The 22,889-nt window shown below is 40.2% G+C and overlaps 1 protein-coding gene and 1 pseudogene across 8 annotated transcripts in view; one reads left to right on the top strand and one right to left on the bottom strand.

Annotated features, from left to right (window-relative positions):
• The window catches only part of FREM1 (FRAS1 related extracellular matrix 1), a 256,761-nt gene that overhangs the window by 79,549 nt on the left and 154,323 nt on the right, over positions 1-22,889 (bottom strand). For all 8 annotated transcript variants that reach the window (XM_063649502.1, XM_063649503.1, XM_063649501.1 and 5 more), the window contains 5 exons: positions 9,372-9,568; positions 8,601-8,691; positions 7,739-7,906; positions 3,821-4,029; positions 1,368-1,461 (listed from right to left, as the gene is read on the bottom strand). In XM_063649502.1, coding sequence (XP_063505572.1) covers positions 1,368-1,461; positions 3,821-4,029; positions 7,739-7,906; positions 8,601-8,691; positions 9,372-9,568 — 759 coding nt within the window. The remainder of the gene's footprint in view (positions 1-1,367; positions 1,462-3,820; positions 4,030-7,738; positions 7,907-8,600; positions 8,692-9,371; positions 9,569-22,889) is intronic.
• On the top strand, positions 14,762-14,922 carry LOC129044832 (U2 spliceosomal RNA; annotated as a pseudogene).

Raw genomic sequence — 22,889 nt, 5'->3', positions numbered from 1 at the left:
TACAGTAATGAGTTCATATCACAAAGATCTGAAAAATTCCAACAGAAAGAAAAATAATCTAGTACAATGAAAATAATTAGTGGCTCTTCAGGGAACATGGTATATTTTTCTTCAGACCTTCTTTTGTCACCAACTATAAATACCTGCAAACCCTCTGAGTTATGCTCTTGGACTTGCACGCCACTCAACAAAGAAATTCAGGGGCTTCCTGTAAGTCCCTTGGGCATGCACTCAAAATTTGTTTTTTTTTTTTGAGTCAGAGTCTCGCTCTGTTGCCCAGGCTGGAGTGCAGTGGCGCGATCTCAGCTCACTGCAACCTCTGCCTCCCAGATTCAAGCGATCCTCCCACCTCAGCCCCTCAAGTAGCTGGGACTACAGGCGCGAGCCACTATGCCCAGATAATTTTTGTATTTTTAATAGAGACAGGTTTTCGCCATTTTGGGCAGGGTGGTCTTGAACTCCTGACCTCAAGTGATCAACCTGCCTTGGCATCCCAAAGTGCTGGGATTACAGGTGTGAGCCAACTTGCCAGGTCTGCACTCGAATTTTATGTGCAGATTTTTCTTCATTTGTCAAGAGGGGGAAATATGATCAAATCCTCATGCTAGGCTTATATGGTACAGGAACTCACAAAGAGGCACCACACACACATATACATGGCTTTATCAGTAAACAGGAAAACCCCAGTGATACTAGCCTAACCTGCCCCACTACTAAATAAATATTTCTGAGTTTTATAGTTCAAAGATATTAGAAATAATTTATACATAGAATAAATTACTTTTTAAAGTAAATATCTATGTTTGGAGTCAGAGTAATTCTACCCCTAAATAGATTAGAGAGAGACAATAGTATAGTACTACTACTTCATCATTATAACTTTGGTTTCTATTGGCAGGCCTGAGACATACAAGGATCGAAGCAGGTATCCTCTCACTTTGGAGGCTGTAGGTTTCAAGTTCTGTCAGGACCTGAGAGTTTTCCAACAACATGCTCTATGTCTATATGACTGCTATGATTTTAATGTGTCCCCAAAAAAGCATGCACTGAAAACTTGCAACAGTGTTAGGAGCTGAGAGGTTTATAGGTCATGAGGGCTCCACCCTCATGAATGGATTAATGCTGATCATAAAAGGCTCATAGTTCAGTGTCTGGCTCCCTCTTGCTCTTTTTTGCCCTTCCATCATAGAGTGATGCAGCAAGAAGGCCCTCACTGGATGCAGCTACCCAATCTTAGACTTCCCAGCCTCCAGAGTCATGAGCCAAATAAATTTCTGTTCATTATAAATTACCCAGTCTGTAGTATTGTGTTATGGCAGCACAAAACAGACAAAGACAATAACACAGGGAGGAAACTTTCTACCCACCTCAACATGTAGAACAAATTCTGCTGAACTTGTGCCATCGGTGACCTCCAAGAGTATGTCATCCTGAAGAACTTCAGATCCATCATGTTGATACCTGTGGGAATAATATTTGTCACTAATCTCTTAGGAACAGTGTGAGAGTAAATTGAGATGCATGATACACGAGCTCTTCCAAGGCTTTGGCCAGCCATGTGTTCACTAAAATAAATAGCAACAACAACAACAAAAACCCAGCATAATCTTGACGTCACATATTTAACTACTCATACATCCTTGAATGTAAAATTGCTCCACCCTGGAAAATTGTGTTATATGCATTCCTAACTTGTCCTCAAATTAAAAAGCAGCCCTTCAAATGCCACTGTGACAACAGGAACCGTTTGGAATAGGTCTGTCCACTTGCAGAATACACTGACTAGAGCCAGGAGAACCCCCAGACTGAGCAGTAGATGAGGAAAAGTGGGACACTGTGGATTTGATTTTTTTCTCCCCTTTTCTACTTCTAAGGCTAATCCTTCTGCCTGTGCTCTGGATCTATTCAGCTTTTCTGTAAAACCTTGATCAATGAATTATGTATTGCCTCTTTCCTGTCATTTTTCCTCTTCCATTGACTAGCTATCTTCCTCTCAATCTCTATAAATTATTAAATCTCTTAGACTTAAAAAATACCTTTCCTTTGTCTAGCCTTGGCCCTATCTTCCACTAATTCTCAGCCACATTTCTTGAAGGCATTGTCTAATTCTAGGCTCTCCACATACTCTCCAGCCCATTGCAGTGTTGCTTGGAAAGTTCTAAGGAGCTGCTGAGTGAATTGAGCCAAATTTTAAACATACCAATGAGTCCTAGGAATGGAAAATAAAAGTTGTGTTAAAAAATAATATAATATATTGTACATGTATAATCTTTAACTATGGGGAAAAAGTCAGAGCTGAAAGATATTTTACTGAGGACTAGTTTCACCCATAGGCAGGGTAGGAACTGAGGTTGGGGATTCCCTTCCTATGGTGGGGAAGTCCCACATCCTCCCCACCCTCCATGATCCTCTCATGCACTACCTGCTATGCTTTATTTTGCCATGCTCCCTGCAATTTTCATCAAAACTATATTGGTGAGTGATAATTCTTTTTTACTAATTCTATTTTACTATGCTAAAATCCCTAAAAGGATCAAATGGCCCTAAGAATACACATCCAAAGGATGACTGGAGTCAAGCAGATATTGTTTCAAAATCTGACCCCTCCATATACTAGCTGAATGAACTTGGGCAAATTCCTCAACCTCTTTGCGCTTAGTTCTTCAATTAAAATATGAGAATGGCTACCTTGTCAGACTTGATTACTATGAAGATTAAATTTTAAAAAACCATAATTGTAAACCTCTGACAGTATGCTTGAATAGATAGTTCTAGCAAATATTGGTACTGTTTTTCCTATCCATCATTCACTCCCTAGCAAGAATTATTTAAACAGGGCTCTCTATCTAACAGATAGCTGAGAGCTGAAATTGCAAAAAAAAAAAATTTTAACAGGGATAGGAGTGCGAGTGAAAAATCAACATATAGTGGACTTTAAATCAATGGTGGAACTAAACTGTCAGGATTAAACTCGTCTTCTTGTGTACAAACCTTAGTTTCTGGTCAACTTTCTAGTCAAGTGCAGAGCTAAGCATTTGATGTATAATATCTCCTATCATACTTTATCTAAAGGGCTAACGCTCCCATTTATAGCTTGAATTAACAAGTGAGAAGTGAGTGTGTGGGTCTACCCGACCATTGCTTTTGAATAGCTTGTATTGTTTTCCAGAGAAGTTGTTTCACTAGATTTTGTAGGAAAGTTTCTTACAGAACTGCATTAGGTAGAGGAAATGAAAGACCTTAAGGTAAGGCAGCTTCTCTAGGACCATGAGGCCAGGGATTGTGCCATCCCTGTTGGAAACTCAAGTATTAGTTTACACCCTACCTACTCAGCTCATCCTGCTTGTTTGCCTGCAGATCCCTGCCCTAGGAGAATGGAATAAGGTTACATTAAGGACATTGATCAACAGAGTTCTATCCCAGAGTTTCCGGGTTATGAAATTTGTTTCTCCAGAAGACAAGTTCAATTATGTGCATTAGCCTCACAGATTATTTCAGTCTCTCTTTATCTAGTTTGACTATTACCTCTTGTGATATGTGCAGTTATCGTCAATTTAATATTCCTGGCAATTAAATTTTTATTGTTCAGATATCCATAGACTTATTTCCACTGTTATAGCAAGCCAGATGGAAATAAAATGTTTGAAGGGAAAGGAAAAAATTGATCATTTGTAATTTTCAACTGACCCATTGAGTGTGTTAAGTGGCATGTTGGTATCCTTGAAGAAATTGGACAAACTTCTTTCTCTTACTCTGCCTCACAACTGATCTAGATAAGAAACTAAAGCATGTAAACAAAAAAGCCATGAAATATTCTAACCTAACTTTTAAGGTATGGAGATCGCCCCAAGAAAATGTGCCCCCTGAATTTAGAGGAAATCCATTCAGCTCCACCCTTCCATGCAGAGGCAGTCCCCGCAGGGAGAGGTCAATATTGTCCAGCTTGGTATCTGCATCAGAAATCAGAATGTGCTCTGTGCTGATGACACTTTGACCTCCCTCAGTCACTTTCAGAGGGTTGGTGAACACCTAGAAAGAAGAAAGGAAGGAAACATTCAAAGCCTTTTTCCATGATCCCTGAAGACAGAGTTCATTACATCACTGTAAAACTTCCAGTATTATCTTCACATGCCAACTAATTTTTCAAGAATGTGGTAAGAGGATAAGTTCATAGCTAGACATTTTGACTGAAAAATATTTTTTTACTATGTCTAATTCTAAGCATTAATGTGTTACAAGGAAACAAGGCAGATCTCTAAGATTGAAAGTATCTACTTTTCATTTATCGCATAGCCTGTACAGTAGAATTGGCAATCATTACTATCTGTGCTGCTAAACTGAGGAAATAATGTTCATCCTCAGGTCCATTCCCATCACTGTTCAATACACATACAGCTTAGTCTAAAAAATACACAAAATCTATGTCAAATTCCCCTGAAAGAAAGGTTTCATCTACTTTTCATCCTAAAAATTCTTAAAGGCTTGGGAAATGGATTGGAGCTTTAGAACTTCAGTCATAGTGAATATTTTAGAAATGGAAGTAGTGTGGCAAAATTGAAGATTCCAGAGGAAATAGATTTATTCAAACATTAGACTTAAATATTAAAGCCACAAAGATAATTTGCTATAATAGAAAAACTCACTGCTCAACTAATAATTCATTTGTAAGTAAAAAGCAAGTTGAATGGCTTGGGATATTTTATCACCCCATTGGGAGGGAGCAATAAGTGTTCTATGGCCAAATAAGTCTAGAAAAAAGTTACATAAAATATCCTCACCATGGAGGTTTATAAGGGACATAAGCATATCCAAGGCTCTGAGCTCCTGCAGGAAGAAAACCTGCTAACTTTGTTTAACCTATCATTACCCCCATGCTTGTATTGCTACGCAGAAGTGAAAGCAAGCAGATACAGTGGGGTACCAAATCACGGGCTCTGAGGACCCCTCCCAGGTGGTCTAGTAAGGTGCCCTGCCCATGGGAGGATGCAGCAGTTCTCCTAGGAAGCACCTACTCTTCTCAGAGCAGCTGCTGGTCCCAGCAGGGAGGATGTTCCCTGAAGAAAGAGCTGGTAAAGGAGGATGACAACAAATTGGCAGAGGAAAGGGAAGGAAGCAAGTGAAGCTGCAGCCTCTGCTCAAGAGCCTGCTGTGTCCTTCTGCACACCTTGGCACAGTGCTGGTAGCAACTCCAGGCCACAGCCACCTGGGGCATTCATGGTGCCACAAGGGCAGCCCCTTGCATCATGGAAATTATGAGACCTACAATTCTGAAACCACTGCCTTCTATTCTTTAATCAACTACCAGCGCAAAAACATAGACTTCTCTCCCTACAACTACCCGCACCCTGATCTCTCCCAAGTGTCTCACTTTCACTTTGGTAAACCTGTATTTTCACTGTTTGTAGGAGAAAGAGAGGGAGCTCTTACTCAGAGAGGAGTGTTGTCTTTGAACAAAGGTCCATGCTTGCCAACCTCACTTTTCTGAGCTGTATTGAATTAGTATCCCAATATGGAATCTTCAGTTTCCAATGTTTCAAGGAATATACTTTGCTACGATAGATGATTTTTTAAATATATATTTTAGGGCAACTCTCAAAAAGATAAAAGCATAAGGCTAATTTTCCCGGACTCATTAGTCATTAGCTTTTTAGTTCTTGCCCAAATCCAGTGCTCAGGTTTCTGGGACTCAGGTTAGCATGGTGTCAACATCCTCCCGTGGTTATCACTCAGCCAGCTCTCTGCAGGAATTCTACATCAGGGATCAACTCCTGTGGTGGGTCTCACTGAAGCTGCTAATTTAATTTTGTTTCTAATATCCTCAGTTTTTTGAGGGACTATTTCATTTGCCCCATATACTGTAAAAAGTAAAAATTTAAAAAAAAAGGGAAGCTACCCTGCCATTCTTTCCTCAACTCCTCAAAACTATTCAGTGAAATTAACTTTTTCCTTTACACTTTTTAGTTTCCTTCTCAAATCATCATTCTCCAGCAAGAGGCTTGAATTACTTTGCATAAAGGAGCACTTCTCCATGATTGTTTTAGAGAAAGCTTTGGCTTCTTTAGTGCTAGGCTATTTCATGGCCTGTATCTCATACATAGAAAAGAATGGTCTGAATAAAATCTAATCAAGTTAACTCCATAGGCATTCTAAACTATTTCACCACCAGGAATATGATCTGGTCCCTGATAGGAAATGTGTCAAAGAATGGAGTTAGTTTAAAATCCTCCGTGTGAGCCCTTTGGCAGGTTTTCTACCAAAGGTGGCAAGTCCATAGGTGTGGGAGGTCAGGCCAGTGATAGAAATAAGTGTGGTGAGTTGAGTGGGGGCTTAGATGGTCTGGAGAGCACGCCCTATGCAATGGCTGCTGTGGGGTGTGTGGGTTAAATTTTATTAGAGCTGCCAGAGTTTCAAGGGAAGCTAGGAATCAGCCTTGATGGAAAATCTTCTGATCTTTAAATGTTGGCAATTCATTATTTTCATATATTGTTTTGACCTATTGATGTGGTTTGGCCGTGTCCCCACCCAAATCTCACCTTGAATTATAATAATCCCCATGTGTCAAGGATGGGGCCAGGTGGAGATAACTGAATCATGGGGGCAGTTTCCCCCATAGTATTCTCATGGTAGTGAATACATCTCACAAGATCTGATGGTTTTATAAATGAGAGTTCCCTGCACAAGTTCTCTTGCCTGCCACCATGTAAGACGTGACTTTGCTCCTCATCCCCCTTCTGCCATGGTTGTGAGGCTTCCCTAGCCACGTGAAACTGTGAATTCATTAAACCCCTTTCCTTTGTAAATTACCCAGTCTCGGGTATGTCTTTATTAGCAGCATGAGAGCAGACTAAGACACCCATCAAAACTTCTGTAGGTTGGGCAGCCCTTTCAGGCCCTCAGGGTAAGACCTCTGCCCCACAACCTTGGGCAGGTGTAGAGATGACGAGGAGTCAGGAAAGAGAATGCCAGTGCAGGCTATAGTCCAAGTAGGCACCCGGGAAGGTGACCTCTTTCCTTAAGGGTGAGGCATGCGTAGGCTCTGGTCCCTTCTGGTTCATAATGAATGGGTAATGCTATTTTGTCTTCCTGCTTTTAAGGGAAATAATAAGAATAATAATGACCATACTAATTAAGCCTAGCATTCTGAAGGTGGGCAGGGGAACCGGGTAGGTATGGGACAAACTCTCAATGCAAATCCCCGTTTCCCAGAAAAAATGCACAAGGTAGCAATGCCTTTGTAGCTCGGTTTAATGAAAGACCCAAGTCCTTTAAGGCTTACACAAACATAGGGAAGTGGGGCAAAGTACGACAGAAGGGTCCATCTTGATTCATTTTGGAAAATTAAAGAGCTTCTTTAGATTACAGAGCAGCATAGTTGGGCTGCAGTGAGGGTAAATAAGCCCTTCCAGTGGCTAAGAACCCATAATTTTATCCCCTTCCCTTGATCAACACGTGAAACTTAGCAGAAAGAAGAGGAAGTGAAAAAGAATTTGATAAAGCTTTGAAAATAATGTTAAATTTAGTAACTGAAAAATCTCACCTTTTACATAGAAAGTCCCATGGGAGGTAAAAGACTCCCTTCTCCCTGCTTTTTTTTTTCTTTTTTTACTACACCATAGATGGAAATTTCTTTTATAAGTTTAAAAAACTAGCCTAAAGGAAAGTTACCATTTCCAGTAGGTCTTCAGGTCTCTCCTTTCTTTTCCTCCTTTTCATCCTCTATATAGAACATTGTACATACCTCAGGAACTTGATTGTCCACTGGGAGTATTGTAATGTTAAAGCAGATCCCATGCAAAGTGCTGCCATGTTGGTTACTGACAGAAAATGTGAACTGGACATCTCTGCAATGGGGACCAATGTCTTGCATGGGGGGCATGTAGGCCACTTTCATATAGTTCACAGCTTGCTGCAAAGTAAATTGAGATGGATATGTGGGTGTTGATTTCCAAGGATCAAAATCTTTTAGAGGTCCAAAAGAACCATCATGTTAATTGATATTGAACATTGTAAATGCCATCATCATCACTTTGAAGATTACCAAAAGCTCTATTTTTACTCCAATGGCAAAAACTGCAATAACTTTTGCACCAAACTAATGGAAGCAAGGAAGAATTCTATAGGGTTTCAGAAGGAGCATGGCCCTGCCAACACCTCGATTTAAGACTTCTAGCCTCCGGGACTATGAGAAAATAAAGCTCATAGTCCTTTATGTCCTGGCGGTTTATTTTAAACCACCCAGTTCATGGTATATTGTTGTCAGCCCTTGGAAACTAATACAGTAAGATACTGAATAAACTGAATTTTGTGGAATAAAAACGTATACACCAGATACCCAAACTAGAGTCCTGCTGATGGCAAAACAATACAAAAGTCTGTTTTCAGTAGAATTACTGAAAAGATTGTGAAACCATATTCAACTTGATCAAGTACTTTGAAATAGATGCCACACACTTAACGGAAACATACAATCAGCAAGTATAAAGATATCAAGCCTTTGTGGATGTCAAAGACCAACATTCTCAGGCACAATACTAGGCATGCCATACCTTCTAAAGGCACACTTGCATCATGTTTGTCAGCATTTTAGCATATCCTCATACCTGAGTGAATGACCTCAGCTCCAGGGCCGTAGGATTCTTAACTACTTTTGGTATGCTGTCCACCATAAATAATTTCCCAGCATCCAAGTGTCTAGAAAGAAATACAGAGGAGCACATCAGCTCATTTTTAGGTAAGAAAAATGAAATCAAATAGCCCACAATCAAAAACTGAAAGACCTCATTGTGAGAAGAAATTGGGTGCTCTATCTTTATATTCTCTCTTTATGTTGGGAGATTCTAGCATTAAGTCCAGTTTCATCAATGTCATCCTTGTCATGACTGCAAAAGGTATGTACAGAATCTTTTGCTTGGCATCACGTAAGGGAATTGTCACACTCATGTTAAAAATGGTTTCTTGCTCTCATGCATACAATACTAGCGTAACGTATATTCATGCCATTTTTCTGGATTGAGATCATAGAATGTAACGATTTCATGGCAGTAACACGCAAAACTAATGTTAGGAAGATCTCAATAAATTGTACTAAAAGAAAAATAAGCATTGTCTTTCAAAAAGTGGATTAAAGACTGTTTTACGCCTACCAATGCTGAAGACACTACAAGCTGCAGATCACTTACCAACTAATACAGCTTTCAAAGGGAGATAGGAAGTTGTTTGAGAAAAAAGTAAATGCTTAATTGAGTATAATTTCATGCCTGACCAATGAAGCAAGTGAACCATAGTACTATATATATATATATAGCTATATATTGACACTTCCAACATTGCAATCCTAGAACTAGTAGCCCAAATGGTGACTTTTCAGATACCTGTGGCTGAAGGAGAAAAATGGAGGAGTAGTTATTGTGTAGACCAGCTCCCTGTCATATGATTCTGAATCTATAAAATGTAGCTGTTTCTTAGTTATATAGGCCACCTCAGTTTCCTTGACAACCAAATGCCGAGAAACTCCAGGAGCCTCTTTTGGAAGCTGGTCATCCACTGGAGTTATATGGATTGTTGCCACCTGGAATAAAAATGTCTGTACCATTAATTTGAAATACCAAAAAAACAACAAAGAAAATGCCCCACAATCACCTAGTCACAGTTAAGATAATTTCCAAAACTGTCATTTATAATATACTTCTGTCAAATGATTCAGGAGCTATTAAGAATATGAGCCAAAAAATGGAAATCCTCTACTCATTTAATATTATATTTTAAGAATATAATTATCACAGGCCAGGTGCAGGGGGTCACCCTTATAATCTCAGCACTTTGGGAGGCTGAGGTGGGCGGATCACCTGAAGTCAGGAGTTCGAGACCAGCCTGGCCAACACAGTGAAACCCCGTCTCTACGAAAAATTCAAAAATTAGTTGGATGTGGTGGTGGGTGCCTGTAATCCCAGCTACTCGGGAGGCTGAGGCAGGAGAATCGCTTGATTCCTGGAGGAGGAGGTTGCAGTGGGCCGAGATCACGCCATTGCACTCCAGCCTGGATGACAAGAATGAGACTCCATTTCAAAAAAAAAAAAATGTATATATATATATGTATATATGTATCAGAATTATAGTGAATCCAGGCATGAGTGCTACAGAATGGGCATATAAAACACAAAATATGTTCCTGGTTTTATTTTTACATCTCTCTTCTACCAACAACCTGTGCTTTCTTTAATACTTCCCTATATTCAGTCATCAATCTTAGAAACCTTGACATGAATTTTGGTTCCTCCTTCTCCACCCACATATAACACATCACCAAGTCCCAGAGTTTCTACTTATAAAATTTCCTATGCAGTGACCATACTCCACATCCCACGCCCAAGTGTCATTCCCATTGCTACTGGCCTACCTTTCATAATTTCATCCTTACATTATTGCAACAGCTGCCTGTTAGCCCTAAATTCAAGAGCTAATCTAGACTTTTCATATCTCTAGTGTTATCTTCAAAAAAGTACAAATCAAATAAGTTAATTTACCCCTTCAAAAATCTTAAAACAACTTCTCAGAAAGTGTGGAATTATTTATAGAATATCCAAACTCCTTAGCATGGCATCCAAGACTTTCAATATACACTCTGTTTCTCAACCTTATCTTTTTTTTTTTTTTTTTTTTTTTTGAGGAGTCTCGCACTGTCACCCAGGCTGGAGTGCAGTGGCGCGGTCTCAGCTCACTGCAAGCTCCACCTCCCAGGTTCACACCATTCTCCTGCCTCAGCCTCCTGAGTAGCTGGGGCTACAGGCTTCTACCATCACACCCAGCTAATTTTTGTATTTTTAGTAGAGATGGGGTTTCACCATGTTGGCCAGTCTGGTCTCGAACTCCTGACTTCAAGTGATCCACCCTCCTTGGCCTCCCAAAGTGCTGGGATTACAGGCATGAGCCACCACCCAGCCACCTTTCAACATATTTTACTACCTTTTAACATCAATCCAACACTCTAATTATACACAATGGACTGACCATGTACTGGTCCTTGACCACACTTCTAGAATGCTTTTCTCCTGTTTCATCCAGCAACCTGAGTCTTTCTCACCCTTAATGGCTCTTCTTAGATCTTTCTCCAATTTTTCAGTTGGAATTGTTCCCGAATTTTACTTACCCTTTGGTATGGTTTGAATGTTTGTGTTTTCTCTGGAATTTATGTTGAAACTTAATTTCCAATACAAGATTAGTAAGAGGCAGGGCCATTAGTAGTGATTGGACCATGAGGTTGAATTCATGAGGGTCTAATTACCCTCATGAATGAACTCGTGCCTTATAAAAGGGCTCGAGAGAGTGAATTCATCTTCTATCCCTTTCGCTGTGTGAGGTCACGGCATTTGTTCCCTCTGGAGTATACAGCAATGAGGCACCGTCTTGAAAGCAGACAGCAGCCCTTGTCAGACACAAAACATGCTGGCAACTTGGTCTTGGACTTCCCGGCTGCCAGAACTGTGAGAAATAAATTTCTATTATTTATACATTACCCAGTCTCAGGTATTTTGCCATAGCAGCACAAATGGACTAAGACAGAGGTAGGTACTGAAATACCTGAAAATATGGAAGTGGCTTTAGAACTGGGTAATGGGTACAGACTAGAAGAATTTGGAGAAGTGGGCTAGAAAAAGCCTGTATTGCTGTGAATAGATCATAAAGCGCAATTCTGGTGAGGGCTCAGAAGAGGCGTGCTCTAGACAGAGCCTCAATCTTCTTAGAGATTACCTAAGTGGTCATAATCAGAACATTGGTAGACATACAAACAGTAAAGGCCCTTCTGATAAGGTCTTAGATGGAAATGAGGAATATCTTATTGGAAACTGGAAGAAAGATCTTCCTGTTATAAAGTGGCAAAGAACTTGGCTAAATGGTGCCTGTGTTCTAACACATTATGTAAGGCAGAACTGAGCAGGGATGAGGTAGGATATGTGGTGGAAGAAATAACTAAGCAAACAGTTGAGCACGTTGCATGGCTTTTCTTGACTTCTTATAGTAAAATACTAGAAGACAGAAATGAACTAAAGCCAGAATTTTTTGTCAACGGGGAAGCAGAACTTAAAGATTTGAAAAATTCTCAGCCTGACCATATAAAGAATAAAAAAGCATCTTTAGGAGAGGCCACAAAAGGTGTGACCAAGTGCCTATATGATAAAGAGATTAGTATGAATAGAAAGAAACCAGTTGCTATTTATCAAGACAATGGAAAAATGACCCTGAAGGTATTTTAGACATCAGGCCACCATTCCCATCACAGGTTCAGAATGCCAGGGCCTTGAGGACAGAATGGTTTCAAGGGAGGGACCTGTGGGGTCTCTGCCCAGCACTGCCTCAAATCTCTGCTCCCTGCATTCTGATGCAATCCTTGGCCCTCCCAGCTGTGGCTCAAGCAGGCCCAGGAACCACTTGAGCCACCACTCTGGAGAACACAAGAAGTAGGCCTTGGCACAAATACCAACTCTGCTTGTGTGCAGAGTGCAAGAGCTGTGAAAACACAGCTGCCTCCACTTAGATTTCAAGAGATGCCTCAGAAAGCCTTGGGACTCAGGCAGAGAGTTGCCTCAGGTGCAGGGCTGCTGCAGACAGTACCCACTAGGGCAATGCCCAGCAGAGCCATGGGGTCAAGGCCACCCCAGAGACCACCAATGTGCAACGCCATCTAGGAAAGCCTCAGGCACCTGACGCCAACCTCTGACAACTGTTGCATGGGCTGTACCCAGAAAAGCCATAAAGGTGGAATTGCCTGGGGCCTTGGGGGCCCAACCCTAGCCTCAGCATGTCCAGAAGGCAGGACACAGAGTCAAAGAAGATTATTCACAAGTCTCAAGACTTAATATTGTTTGCCCTGTTGAGTTTTGGATCCTTTCTTCTTTCCTATTTCTCCCTTTTGGAAGAGGAATGTCTATCTTATACCTGTCCCACCATTGTATTTTAGAAGCATATAACTTGTTTGATTTTATGTGCTCACAGCTGGAGGGGAAATTTGTTTCAGGATGAATTGTACCTAAAGTCTCACCCATACCTGATTTAGTACATAAATATGTACTAAATGAGATGTTAGACTTTATGTTTTTGCATTGATGCTGAAATGAGTTAAGACGTCGGGGGCTGTTGAGATGGAATTAGTGCATTTTTTATGGGAGAAGAACATAAATTGGGGGGCGGGGGGTGCCGGGGTAGAATTTTGTGGCTTATTTATGTATAAATTTACTTATGGAAATAAATTTCTATTATTTCTAAATTACTCAGTCATTTATCCTGTTATAGCAGATTAAACAAACTTAGACATCCCTCAACTAGCATACTTATTCTATTGTTTTGTATTGTTAGTTTACAAATGAGTCTCTCTCCCAGACTGAAAGTTCCACGAGGCCAGCATTATAATATGGTGTAAACCACATGGAATTTGACAGTACAGTTACAGTCCTGAGTATACCACTTACTAGCAGCTATTTAACCTTGAACAAGTTACTTAACATTTTAGTGTCAATTTTCTTATTAGTAAGTTAAGCACAATACTAACAACCTCACAGAGCTGTTATAAGGATCAAATATTATATGTAGGTAAAATGTCTGGCACATAGTAGGTACCCAATAAATATTACATTCATCTCTGTATCTCCACAACATCTAGCACAATTTTTTTTGTAGGTAGGAGGCACTTTACTAATGTTCACAAACTGACTAAGTCATGTCCTGTTTGAGATTTTAAGTCTTAAAACTACACTTACAGGTGGTATCATGCTAGAGGGTAAGGAGGACTTGCCAAACAGCTTTTATCATCACATTTCTTTTACAATAATCCATCATTGGTTGTGGAAAAGCTATTAATTACTGTCTGAAAATGGTGCCTTGCCTGGCATCATGGGTCTTTTCCACAGCCTGCTCCATGAACTTTTTCTATCTTGGTTGCCATGACTGTCATCAAATAAAGTCTCTGATATGAACTGAATGTGTCTTCCAACAAGCATATGCTGGAAACTTCGTCACCAATGCAACAGTGTTTAGAGGAGGGGCCTAATTGTGTTTAGGTCATGAGGGCTCCACCCTCATGAATGGGTTAGTAATCATTATAAAAGGGCTTGAGGCTGCAAGTTTGAGCTCTTGCTCTCTCTCATCCACATGATGTTTTCTGCTCTATTATGATGTTGTAAGAAGGCCCTCACAAGATGTAGTTCATTGATCTTGGACTTCCCAGCCTCCAGAACCATGAGCCAAATAAATTTCTATTGTTTATAAATTACCCAGTCTGTAGTACTCGGTTGTAGCAGTACAAAATGGACTAAGACAGCTTCACTCACTCAACTTGCTTTTGAAAAACATTTCCAACTCTATTCTACTTAGTAGACAGCTTTATAGAGCTTAAGCCTTAAGAGATCTTAATCCCGGAGAGAGTAATATTAGAAGAAAAAGGGAGAATAAAAATGATAGATGAGAGATGCAGAAAGAGGACTAGAAAATGAGGAAAGAATGGAAGAAGGTGACACAAAAGCACATGGGTGAAGTGGAAGGGAGAAATGAAACATGACCAGGCGAGAGAACAGGTACCTGGGGGGTGCACATTTACCACAAGTCAGAGAAGAAGGTGGATGGGCAAAACTAACAGTGTAAGTAGTTCCCAGGGGTGAGAAATAGCACTGGATAGTTTCAAGGGAAGATGCAAAAGAAAGAGCTAGCAGAAATCAAAGAATCAGGGCAGAGAAAGGATTAAAAACCCATTCCCACAAGAAAGTCAGATACCATCGCTTCTCAGCCTTTTGGCTAAGATCAAGTGTAGTATCTGTTCTTATCAGAAAGTCAGATACCAGCTGGTGAAGTATTATATTGTGAGCCTGAATATGAGGACCAAGGCCAGGTTTTGTCATTTTGTATACTGATTTATCACTTTATAGTCTGATTCCTTATAAGTCTGTAGCCATAAGCAGGCTGGAGGGACATGGAGGAAGCCAGCAAGCAAGAGCCTAGCAATTGATTTCAGCACTAGTTTTCTACTGTTTGCCTGGGATTGGATGTTTAATAATGCTTTTGTTACAATCAAATTTCAGTACATTGAGAACACTTTATTTCTCAATGGAGTTTGTTAAAATGGGACTTTTCTCACCCACAGAATAATAATTGTTTGAACATGCATAAATATGTAAAGACATATCAACTTAGGCCATCATAAAGCATGTTAAAAAAATGTGCCCACCGGGAGACCTTCTCCTCTTTCGGCTTTGGAGCCCCCCTGCTCTGTTTCTGTATGGGGGAGCTTCTTCCTTCTGTCTTCTCCCTTCCTTCTTGCCTATTAAATGCTCCACTCCTTAAAACCACTCCACGTACGTCTGTGTCGTTTTATCTAAACCGGCATGAGGGCCAAGAACCTTGGTGTTCCTTCACTCATTGAAGCCATATCACTTTGGTGCATTGGCCAGGAATCTGAGGTACAGCCTTCATCAGAGTGGCGAGTGTGGGAGCAAGCTTAAAATCTGTTCTGTCATTCCGAGGCACTCTTCGCCTCTATATTAAAATAAATCAAATAAATCAACAGGCGTCCGTCAACCTAGTATATACGCTTATTGTTGGCTGCTGTACTCAAGTCACGGATATAAGGCTTGCTGGGGAGAACTTGGAGAACCCCCCATTACCCACAGGTATTGGGAATGTTGGTCATGCTTGAACTAGCTTCTTTTCACTGGTGACCTTGCCATCACATGAGGCTGGGAAAAGTTCTGAGGCAACTGAGAATTTCTGGCCAAGTGTGATTCAAAGGCCTCTGGACCGGACGCAGCCTCCAACAGCCCATTCTGGGTGTTGGCAGAGAACCTCAATTATCCTGTTGCAAAACTCTTCTTCTCTTTCTGTCCGCAGCCTCTTACTCTTTCTCTGCGTGAAATGTGCAAGGATTTTTACAGTCTAGGAAAAGGGTTACAGTGAGGTTACTTGATACCACTTCTCTGGCGAGCACAGGGTATTTCTAAGCCACCTAGTAGAAATCAGGCTCTAGGCCTCTTCTGCAAATGGAAAGTTTCTGCTTTTAACAATTAAGAGTAAAACATCTTCTGTAGCCAAATTTTAATCTTGATATTGTCCCACTGGCAGGAAAATGGCCATTTGTTTCCTACATTCCTTTAAGCCACCTATTTTGTCTCCTATTAAGACAGTACTTAATTAGGAAGGGGATTTTAATTCTGGAAGTTAACCAGAACCATTTTTCTATGGGTAAATGCTTTAGCCTGGGCTATAATAGCAGGATATAGAGTTCAATCTAGCATGCTCCCTCCCTTAAAGGGGCCTTGCCCAATTACATGATTTTTCTTGGAATCTATTTTTTGGAATGCACACAGGCCACACAAGTCTAGGAGGTCAAAGGGAAATAAAAGGCAGAGAACTGATTGCTTGGGGACAGCGTGACTAAGGCCCAAAACTCAGTTCCTCTGGCGCCATGGCTTGGAGGGTCATGCCTGCAGTCATGTGCCGCACATTTAAGCGGGTGCTGGGAATCCAAGAGAGATGGACAGAAAATAGCTGGGGGGGACGCCCTCTACTGTTTTCATCTCCATCCTGGATCACATACTGAAAGGAAGGAGATGAAAACGATGCTTTTATTCTCACTTCTCTTTCTAGATGGGTAACATATCGTCTTCAACATGCACTCCCCTGGAGCGTATTTTGAAGCACGGGGACTCCTTCGACCTTGAAACTTTGAAGAAAAAGTGGTTTATTTTCTCTTGCAGCCATATTGGGCAGGCCCAGGGAAAACAGTTTCCCAAAATTAAAAAGGTAACTTTCAGGGAAGTCATCTGAGGGTCCCCCTTATTTGGGGCCCCTTCAAGTTCCCTTCTCATTGCAGGACCTTAGGCAAGTAAAGGCAGGCTTAGGCCGATTTCCTAACTACCCTGTTAGGTATATAGAAGCTTTCCAAAATTTAACTTAGGTATTTGACCTTACACAGAGTTAGCAAACCCTCACTGCAGCTAAAACAGACAGCTCTGCAAGCAGAAGAGAATTTTGGAGATAAGCAATATGTCTCCTATAGTAGGCCAAAAGGGAAAAGAAAAAATAGGGAAGGCAAAGAAATAAGGGAAACACAATTCCCAATAGGAAGAGAGGCAATACCTCTTTAACAACCCTAATTGAATTCCTTTCTACAATGTTTTTCCTTCTTTTGCAGTTTAAAATGGCTTCTCTTTTATAATGTTCTTCCAACCTGGGAAAAACTAATTTTCCAAACCTTAAAATGCTTGATGTAGAGTTGAGCTAGGGGGAAGGGTACCCAGAAGCCTGATATGCTGGCAAAAGGGTAAAAATTTCCTATCAATTGGGATTTTGGCTTCTCTCCCTGTGCAAACCTGAAAAAGGGGTAATAAGGATCACTGTTTATGTTCTCAGTAAATGTATAATTAATAAAAAAGGATTTGTAAGGTAGGTCTTAAGCTGTAAACAATCTTGTGTGCTTTGTGTGTCTTTCTATATGGATCTCCTGAAGAAAAGGTATCTTAGGTTAGGATGCAGGCCCAGGACCCCATAGGCCTGCTGTTCAAGCCAGCCCAGAAGAACGGTCAGTAACAAACTTGGCTACGGGCCTCTATCTTGTTTCATGTCCTTAGGAACATAATCTGTAACTGTGTGGCAATACTTTGTTTTAGTTTCTGCCATTTTACAGTGGTGGCTGTCTTCTTGTGCTAAGTCAGTTCCTGGGTAAGGGCCACAAAACCAAATAAGCCAGTTTGTCACTCTGGGTAGTGCCAGCTGATCCATCAAGGGCAGGGTTTACAAAATATCTTAAGCACTGATCTTAAGAGTGGTTTAGGGAGGGTCAAAATCTTGTAGCCTCCAGCTACATGGCTCCTGGGCCACGGTTTCTAATCTTGTGGCTAGTTTCTTGGTCTTCCCCAGGCAAGAGGGAAGTATATCTTGGGAAGCGGCTATCATCTTTGTTTTACACTGTAGCCTATAAACCAGGCTCCTTCCAAAGTTGGTTCAGCCTACACCCAGGGATGGTCAAGGACAGCTTAGGGCTGCAAACAAAATGGAGTTGTTTGGGTCAGATCTCTTTCACTGTCTTAGTCACAATTTTGCAATGGTAGTTTCAAAAGCTGCCTATCACTCCTTTGAAAACACCTTGTACACTCATGGTTAAGTCATAACCTAATTAAGGCTCATTGATTTCATCTGTGAGGTTACTTTTTTGTAAAGTTCAAAAGCCAAAAATCATAACTGCTTGGTGTAGCTAAAGTCAAGTAACAAGGGATTTAAAAGGATTTTCTTAAAGAGTGCTCAGCTTAATTAAGAGTGGATATTCAAGTTAGAGGTATATTTAAAAGGCCTTTATGTTTTTCTTTTTTTGGATGTTGTTTTTCTGGAAAAAGGCTCTTTTCTTCTCAGTCAACTGAGTTATTTTTCTCCATTTTTTTTCTTACTACTTTTAATGCATGCCTGAAAGGCTCTAAGATAACCTCTGGTAGCATGGGACTCCTTGGGAAAAACAGAGGAGGTGCCACAGACCCCATTTTGGTGGGAGCGGGGGAAACCTCTGTTTTCCTCATAAAACCCCAGGAATTAAAAGGAAATTATCCCTCTCAAAATCAAAGGTTTTGTTCTATTTTGCACTGTGTTATCTGATGGTTTTGAGTTTTGGGAGTATCAGAAATTACTTCGCATTATGAGAGAGCTTTGGTGAGTAATAACTAAGTAGAAAATACACTGTAAGAGATGGCTAATAGTTATAAATCACAGAAGCATGCTCTTAGCCACCTGGAAAATAAGGCAACATCCCCACCCCACACTGAGAGATGAGACTCCCATCAGTGATGGGCTGATTACAAAATAAGCCAATTGGCTTTGGGTTGCCTTGAAATGAAATGCAGGCTAGAAGCACTACACTGTCTTCTCCCATGGTATCTATATGGTCTTTTCATAAATTAAACATTGAAATAAAAGCATAGCAAGGAGGTCTTAAGACACTACTCTGTCCTTTAGTAAAAGGGTTATAAAAGGTTTGTAAAAATTTCACCTCATGGTCAAATTGCTTAAGATAAAATGGAATAATCTATAGGGTTTCACTTGAACAAATAAACTAATGCAAGGGTAAAATTTAGCTTTAAACAGAATTTTTATGTCATAGTAAAAACTAATGAAATGTTTTTGCCTTTTGAGTCATCGTTTTGGCAAAATAATTTATGGCAATCTGGAAATTATCCTTCCTGATGCCTGGCTTTTTGAATGGTTCAGAGGGCCCCTGAAACATTCAGAAAAGAGGTAAACAGGATTATTTGACATGTTTAGTCACATGAGATTGCCAAAGTGATGTCCAATCTTCTTTAAGTTATATTTTGGTGAACACTAATATATGTTCAAAAATTGTATGGGTTTTCTAAAATTCTAATGCCTAAGTATATGCTATCAATCATAATTAAGGGTAAAGTTATTGTAAACCACGAAGATAAATAAAGTTCTTTGCCAGTCATGCCAACTGTAACTATCCTAGAAATGTTGCCATTCACAGACAATTGTTGTCTTGCTTTGTTCCTTCTCAAAAAATGGTTTATAATCCAGCTATATTAAGGACTTTAACAGGTGTTCTCAAATGCAGGGTTTTAATAGCTTTGAAGATTGTAACACTGAAATAGAGGGCGAATCTACGGAACTCCTAAAAAACTGACATGTTCACAAATATCAAGCAAAACAAAATTTAACTAAGTGGACTGCACTCAGAAAGTTAAAGCAAACTTTTTGACTTTCACTTGGAATATTTTTAATCCTTGTTTAGTTTTTCAGAGTCAAGGAAACTTATTTTAAACTATTTACAGCCTTTAATAATTGAGTAAGATATACTCCTGTAAACAAAATTTGGAGCATGTTCATTTTTCTCTGCCTGATTCCTCTAGAATTTGGAGACTATCTGTAAGTACTCTTATGGCAATACAGTTGTTTGCATCAGTGCAATAAGAATCAATTTTTCTTTGTCAACAGGACACAATTGGAAAACTGGTTATTTTATCAAGGTTTTGACTGAAAGGGTGTGTCTCCCTTTAAGGAATCAAGCTCGACATGTATAGCCAATTAAAGCCCCTTAGGGAGAACTGGCCTGCCACCTTGTCTATACAGTCCCCACGCAGGGTTCCTAACCTGTGGTCAGTGAAGAATGTCACTTTCTAATAGGTCTGGAAGCTATGAGTTTATCTTGGGACCTCAGGAGGAAAGGATCACCCAACTCACAGGTATTAGAGGATACAAAACCATGGCTGGGCTCGGCTTTAAAAGTCTTATCTGAAATTCCTTGTGAAATAGCGTTTCATCAAAGCCAATCCAAAAGGCCTATGTAAAAATAACCATTCTTGCTGCACTTTATGCAAATAACCAGGCCAACTATAAGACTAAAGTTTACTCATAATTACTTTTTACCAAAATTGAGGACTGAAGAGAAAAATTTTGCTCCAAAGCTTATCATACATTTGTCATTGAATCCTAGTCTCTTGTTTTTAAGCTTTTTGCCTACATTTTAGACTAACCCTGCTTATTCCTGTGAATCAACTGGTGATTTGCAGCTTGGAAAAAAAAAAGGGACGGGTAACGTCAAAATGTGAATCAATATGCTAGTTCTGGGCAATTATCTTGCAAATTCTGCCAGGTAATGAAAAGTGAGTAAGGTGCCCATAACTCTGAGCTTTCTTTGTTTGGGAAAATAAAACCAAGGAACTTCATAGACCCCCAAAGGGGAATACTATATCTTGGCAACTAAAATTTTAGATGGAAATTATCTACCACACCACACTTGTGGGAATTGCTGTCCTCACTCTACTATTTGCAATAGGGTTATACACGGTAGCACCTTCTAACTAAAATATTGGACAGAGTTTTCATTGCTGTAGTATTTTGCTTAATTATTATCCTTATAACCGGGATAATAGTTACTGACAAAAAGAAAGCATAAAAGTTTTACTATCACTAAGTCTGCTAGGATTTTTTATTGGATTTAGTGATGGACTTTTAAATGAAACATGCTGCTTTTGGATTAACACCTAGTAAAGGAAAGGAAAATCTACAGGTACTTAAAAATCAAATCAAAATTATTAACAGGCTCAGGGAAAATGCCGGCTTCAGCCCTGGGTGGCTACAATCCCTCTTTAATAAATTCCAGTCTTCTTTTTGGAATTGGTTAACCCCTTTATTAAGCCATCTCTTGCTTATATGTCTTGAATTGATATTTGGACGCTGTATATTCAGTACTATGACTCAAATTGTTTCTTCTCGCCTAAAAGCAATCGAACTCCAAACGGTGCTGCAAACTGAACCACATGTGGACATGCCATTCTTCCGAGGACCCTTAAATCAATCCCAGGAGGAGCCCTAACTGCTGTTCCCCATTCAACGCCCCTTTTAAGTAGGAAGTAGCCAGAAAGAGTCTTCGCCCAAAACCCCCTAACTGCAGTTAGTGTGATATTGCCACAGGGAGGAATGTGGTAGGAGTTATTAAGAAAAAGAAATTATCTTATGCAGATAGCGAGGAAAAGGGGTCCTTGGGTAGTTTTCATCTTTTAAAGCATATCCGGAAAAGTTTCTTGTAAAGCCCCGGCTCTTAGTCAGGTGGGCAACCTTTGATATGAAAATGCTGGCCATTAGAAACTGGGTCCACCCAACGTGGCGATTCCCTTGGCCTTCTTGCCCTTGGCCCATATGCTCCTGGCAACATGGCCGCCCCCACATATCCCCACGTGTGTAGAAATCAGGGTGCCCACATTTGCATATTAAAAGGCTAGGGTGGGAGGACCAGCTTTTTCGCGGGCTACATGAATGACATGCCTGGTCAAACCTATTCCCTGAGCCCTATGCAAATCAGACACCACCTCCTCCAGCCTCTGCATATATACCTGGCTGGTGTCCACCATACTTGGGGACCTCCTCTTTCAGCTTTAGAGCCCCATTCCCACCTCTGTCTCTGTACAGGGGAGCCTCTTCCTTCTGTCTTCTCCCTTCCTTCTTGCCCCGTCTTGTATATTAAACTCTCTCCACTCCTTAAAACCACACACACACACACACACACACACACACACACACAAATGTGCCCACTAAGAATTATTACAGGGGTATAAAAAAGCATGCTGTACATTCTTCTTACACAAAGAACACATTGGAGAATAAATTAGCATGGAAAATGGTCTCTTTGAAGGCACAATAACTATTGTTTCCTTATTAAATCCAGTTTTCCAATTAAGTGGAGCCTCACTGATCCACACTATGGCTGAGAGGTCCCACAGAGAATTTCTGAACTTTGTAGATTAGCGAAACACTGTAATTAGGGGAAAAAAATCATGACACAGACTGCAGGAGAATAGAAAAATGACTGCCATTGTGTTTATTTTGATAAGTGGATTTAATTTTTAATTATTGAAATGCTTCATAATGGATAAACATGCTGTAAACTTTGGCAACAGTCATGAAAGGATAGAGACAGGGAATTAATTTATTGAGCACCTACTAAGTACTGAGTACTCACTGTGCTACTAGCTATCTTCTGTGATCCAGATAGCACTTTACTAATAATAGCCATGGTTATTATTCCCAATGTTCAGAGAAAAAAACCTGAGCCCCAAAGGGGTTAAATGATTTGCCCCAGGGAGCACAGCTTGTAGGTGGCTGAGCTGAAGTTCTAGCCTTTTATATGTCATAGAAAAAGCTTAACCATATTTTAGTTTTGCTCTGTGTGTCAATTTCAAAAGGAATTCTCATCATTTTCAAATTGGGTATTCTGAATGCCATTGTTGTAGACAAAATTGGCATTGCTCATCTGTACTTCCATTACAAAGTCAAAATAAAACAAAACCATGGAATATTCTGATCACAAAAGCTACCATCAAGTAATCATTTTATCTGGACTTCTAGTTGAG

Source organism: Pongo pygmaeus, chromosome 13, assembly GCF_028885625.2.
Source record: "Pongo pygmaeus isolate AG05252 chromosome 13, NHGRI_mPonPyg2-v2.0_pri, whole genome shotgun sequence".
NCBI lineage: Eukaryota > Metazoa > Chordata > Mammalia > Primates > Hominidae > Pongo > Pongo pygmaeus.
The sequence above is the reverse complement of the archived record's forward strand: the minus strand, read 5'-3'. Positions and strand labels throughout refer to the sequence as shown.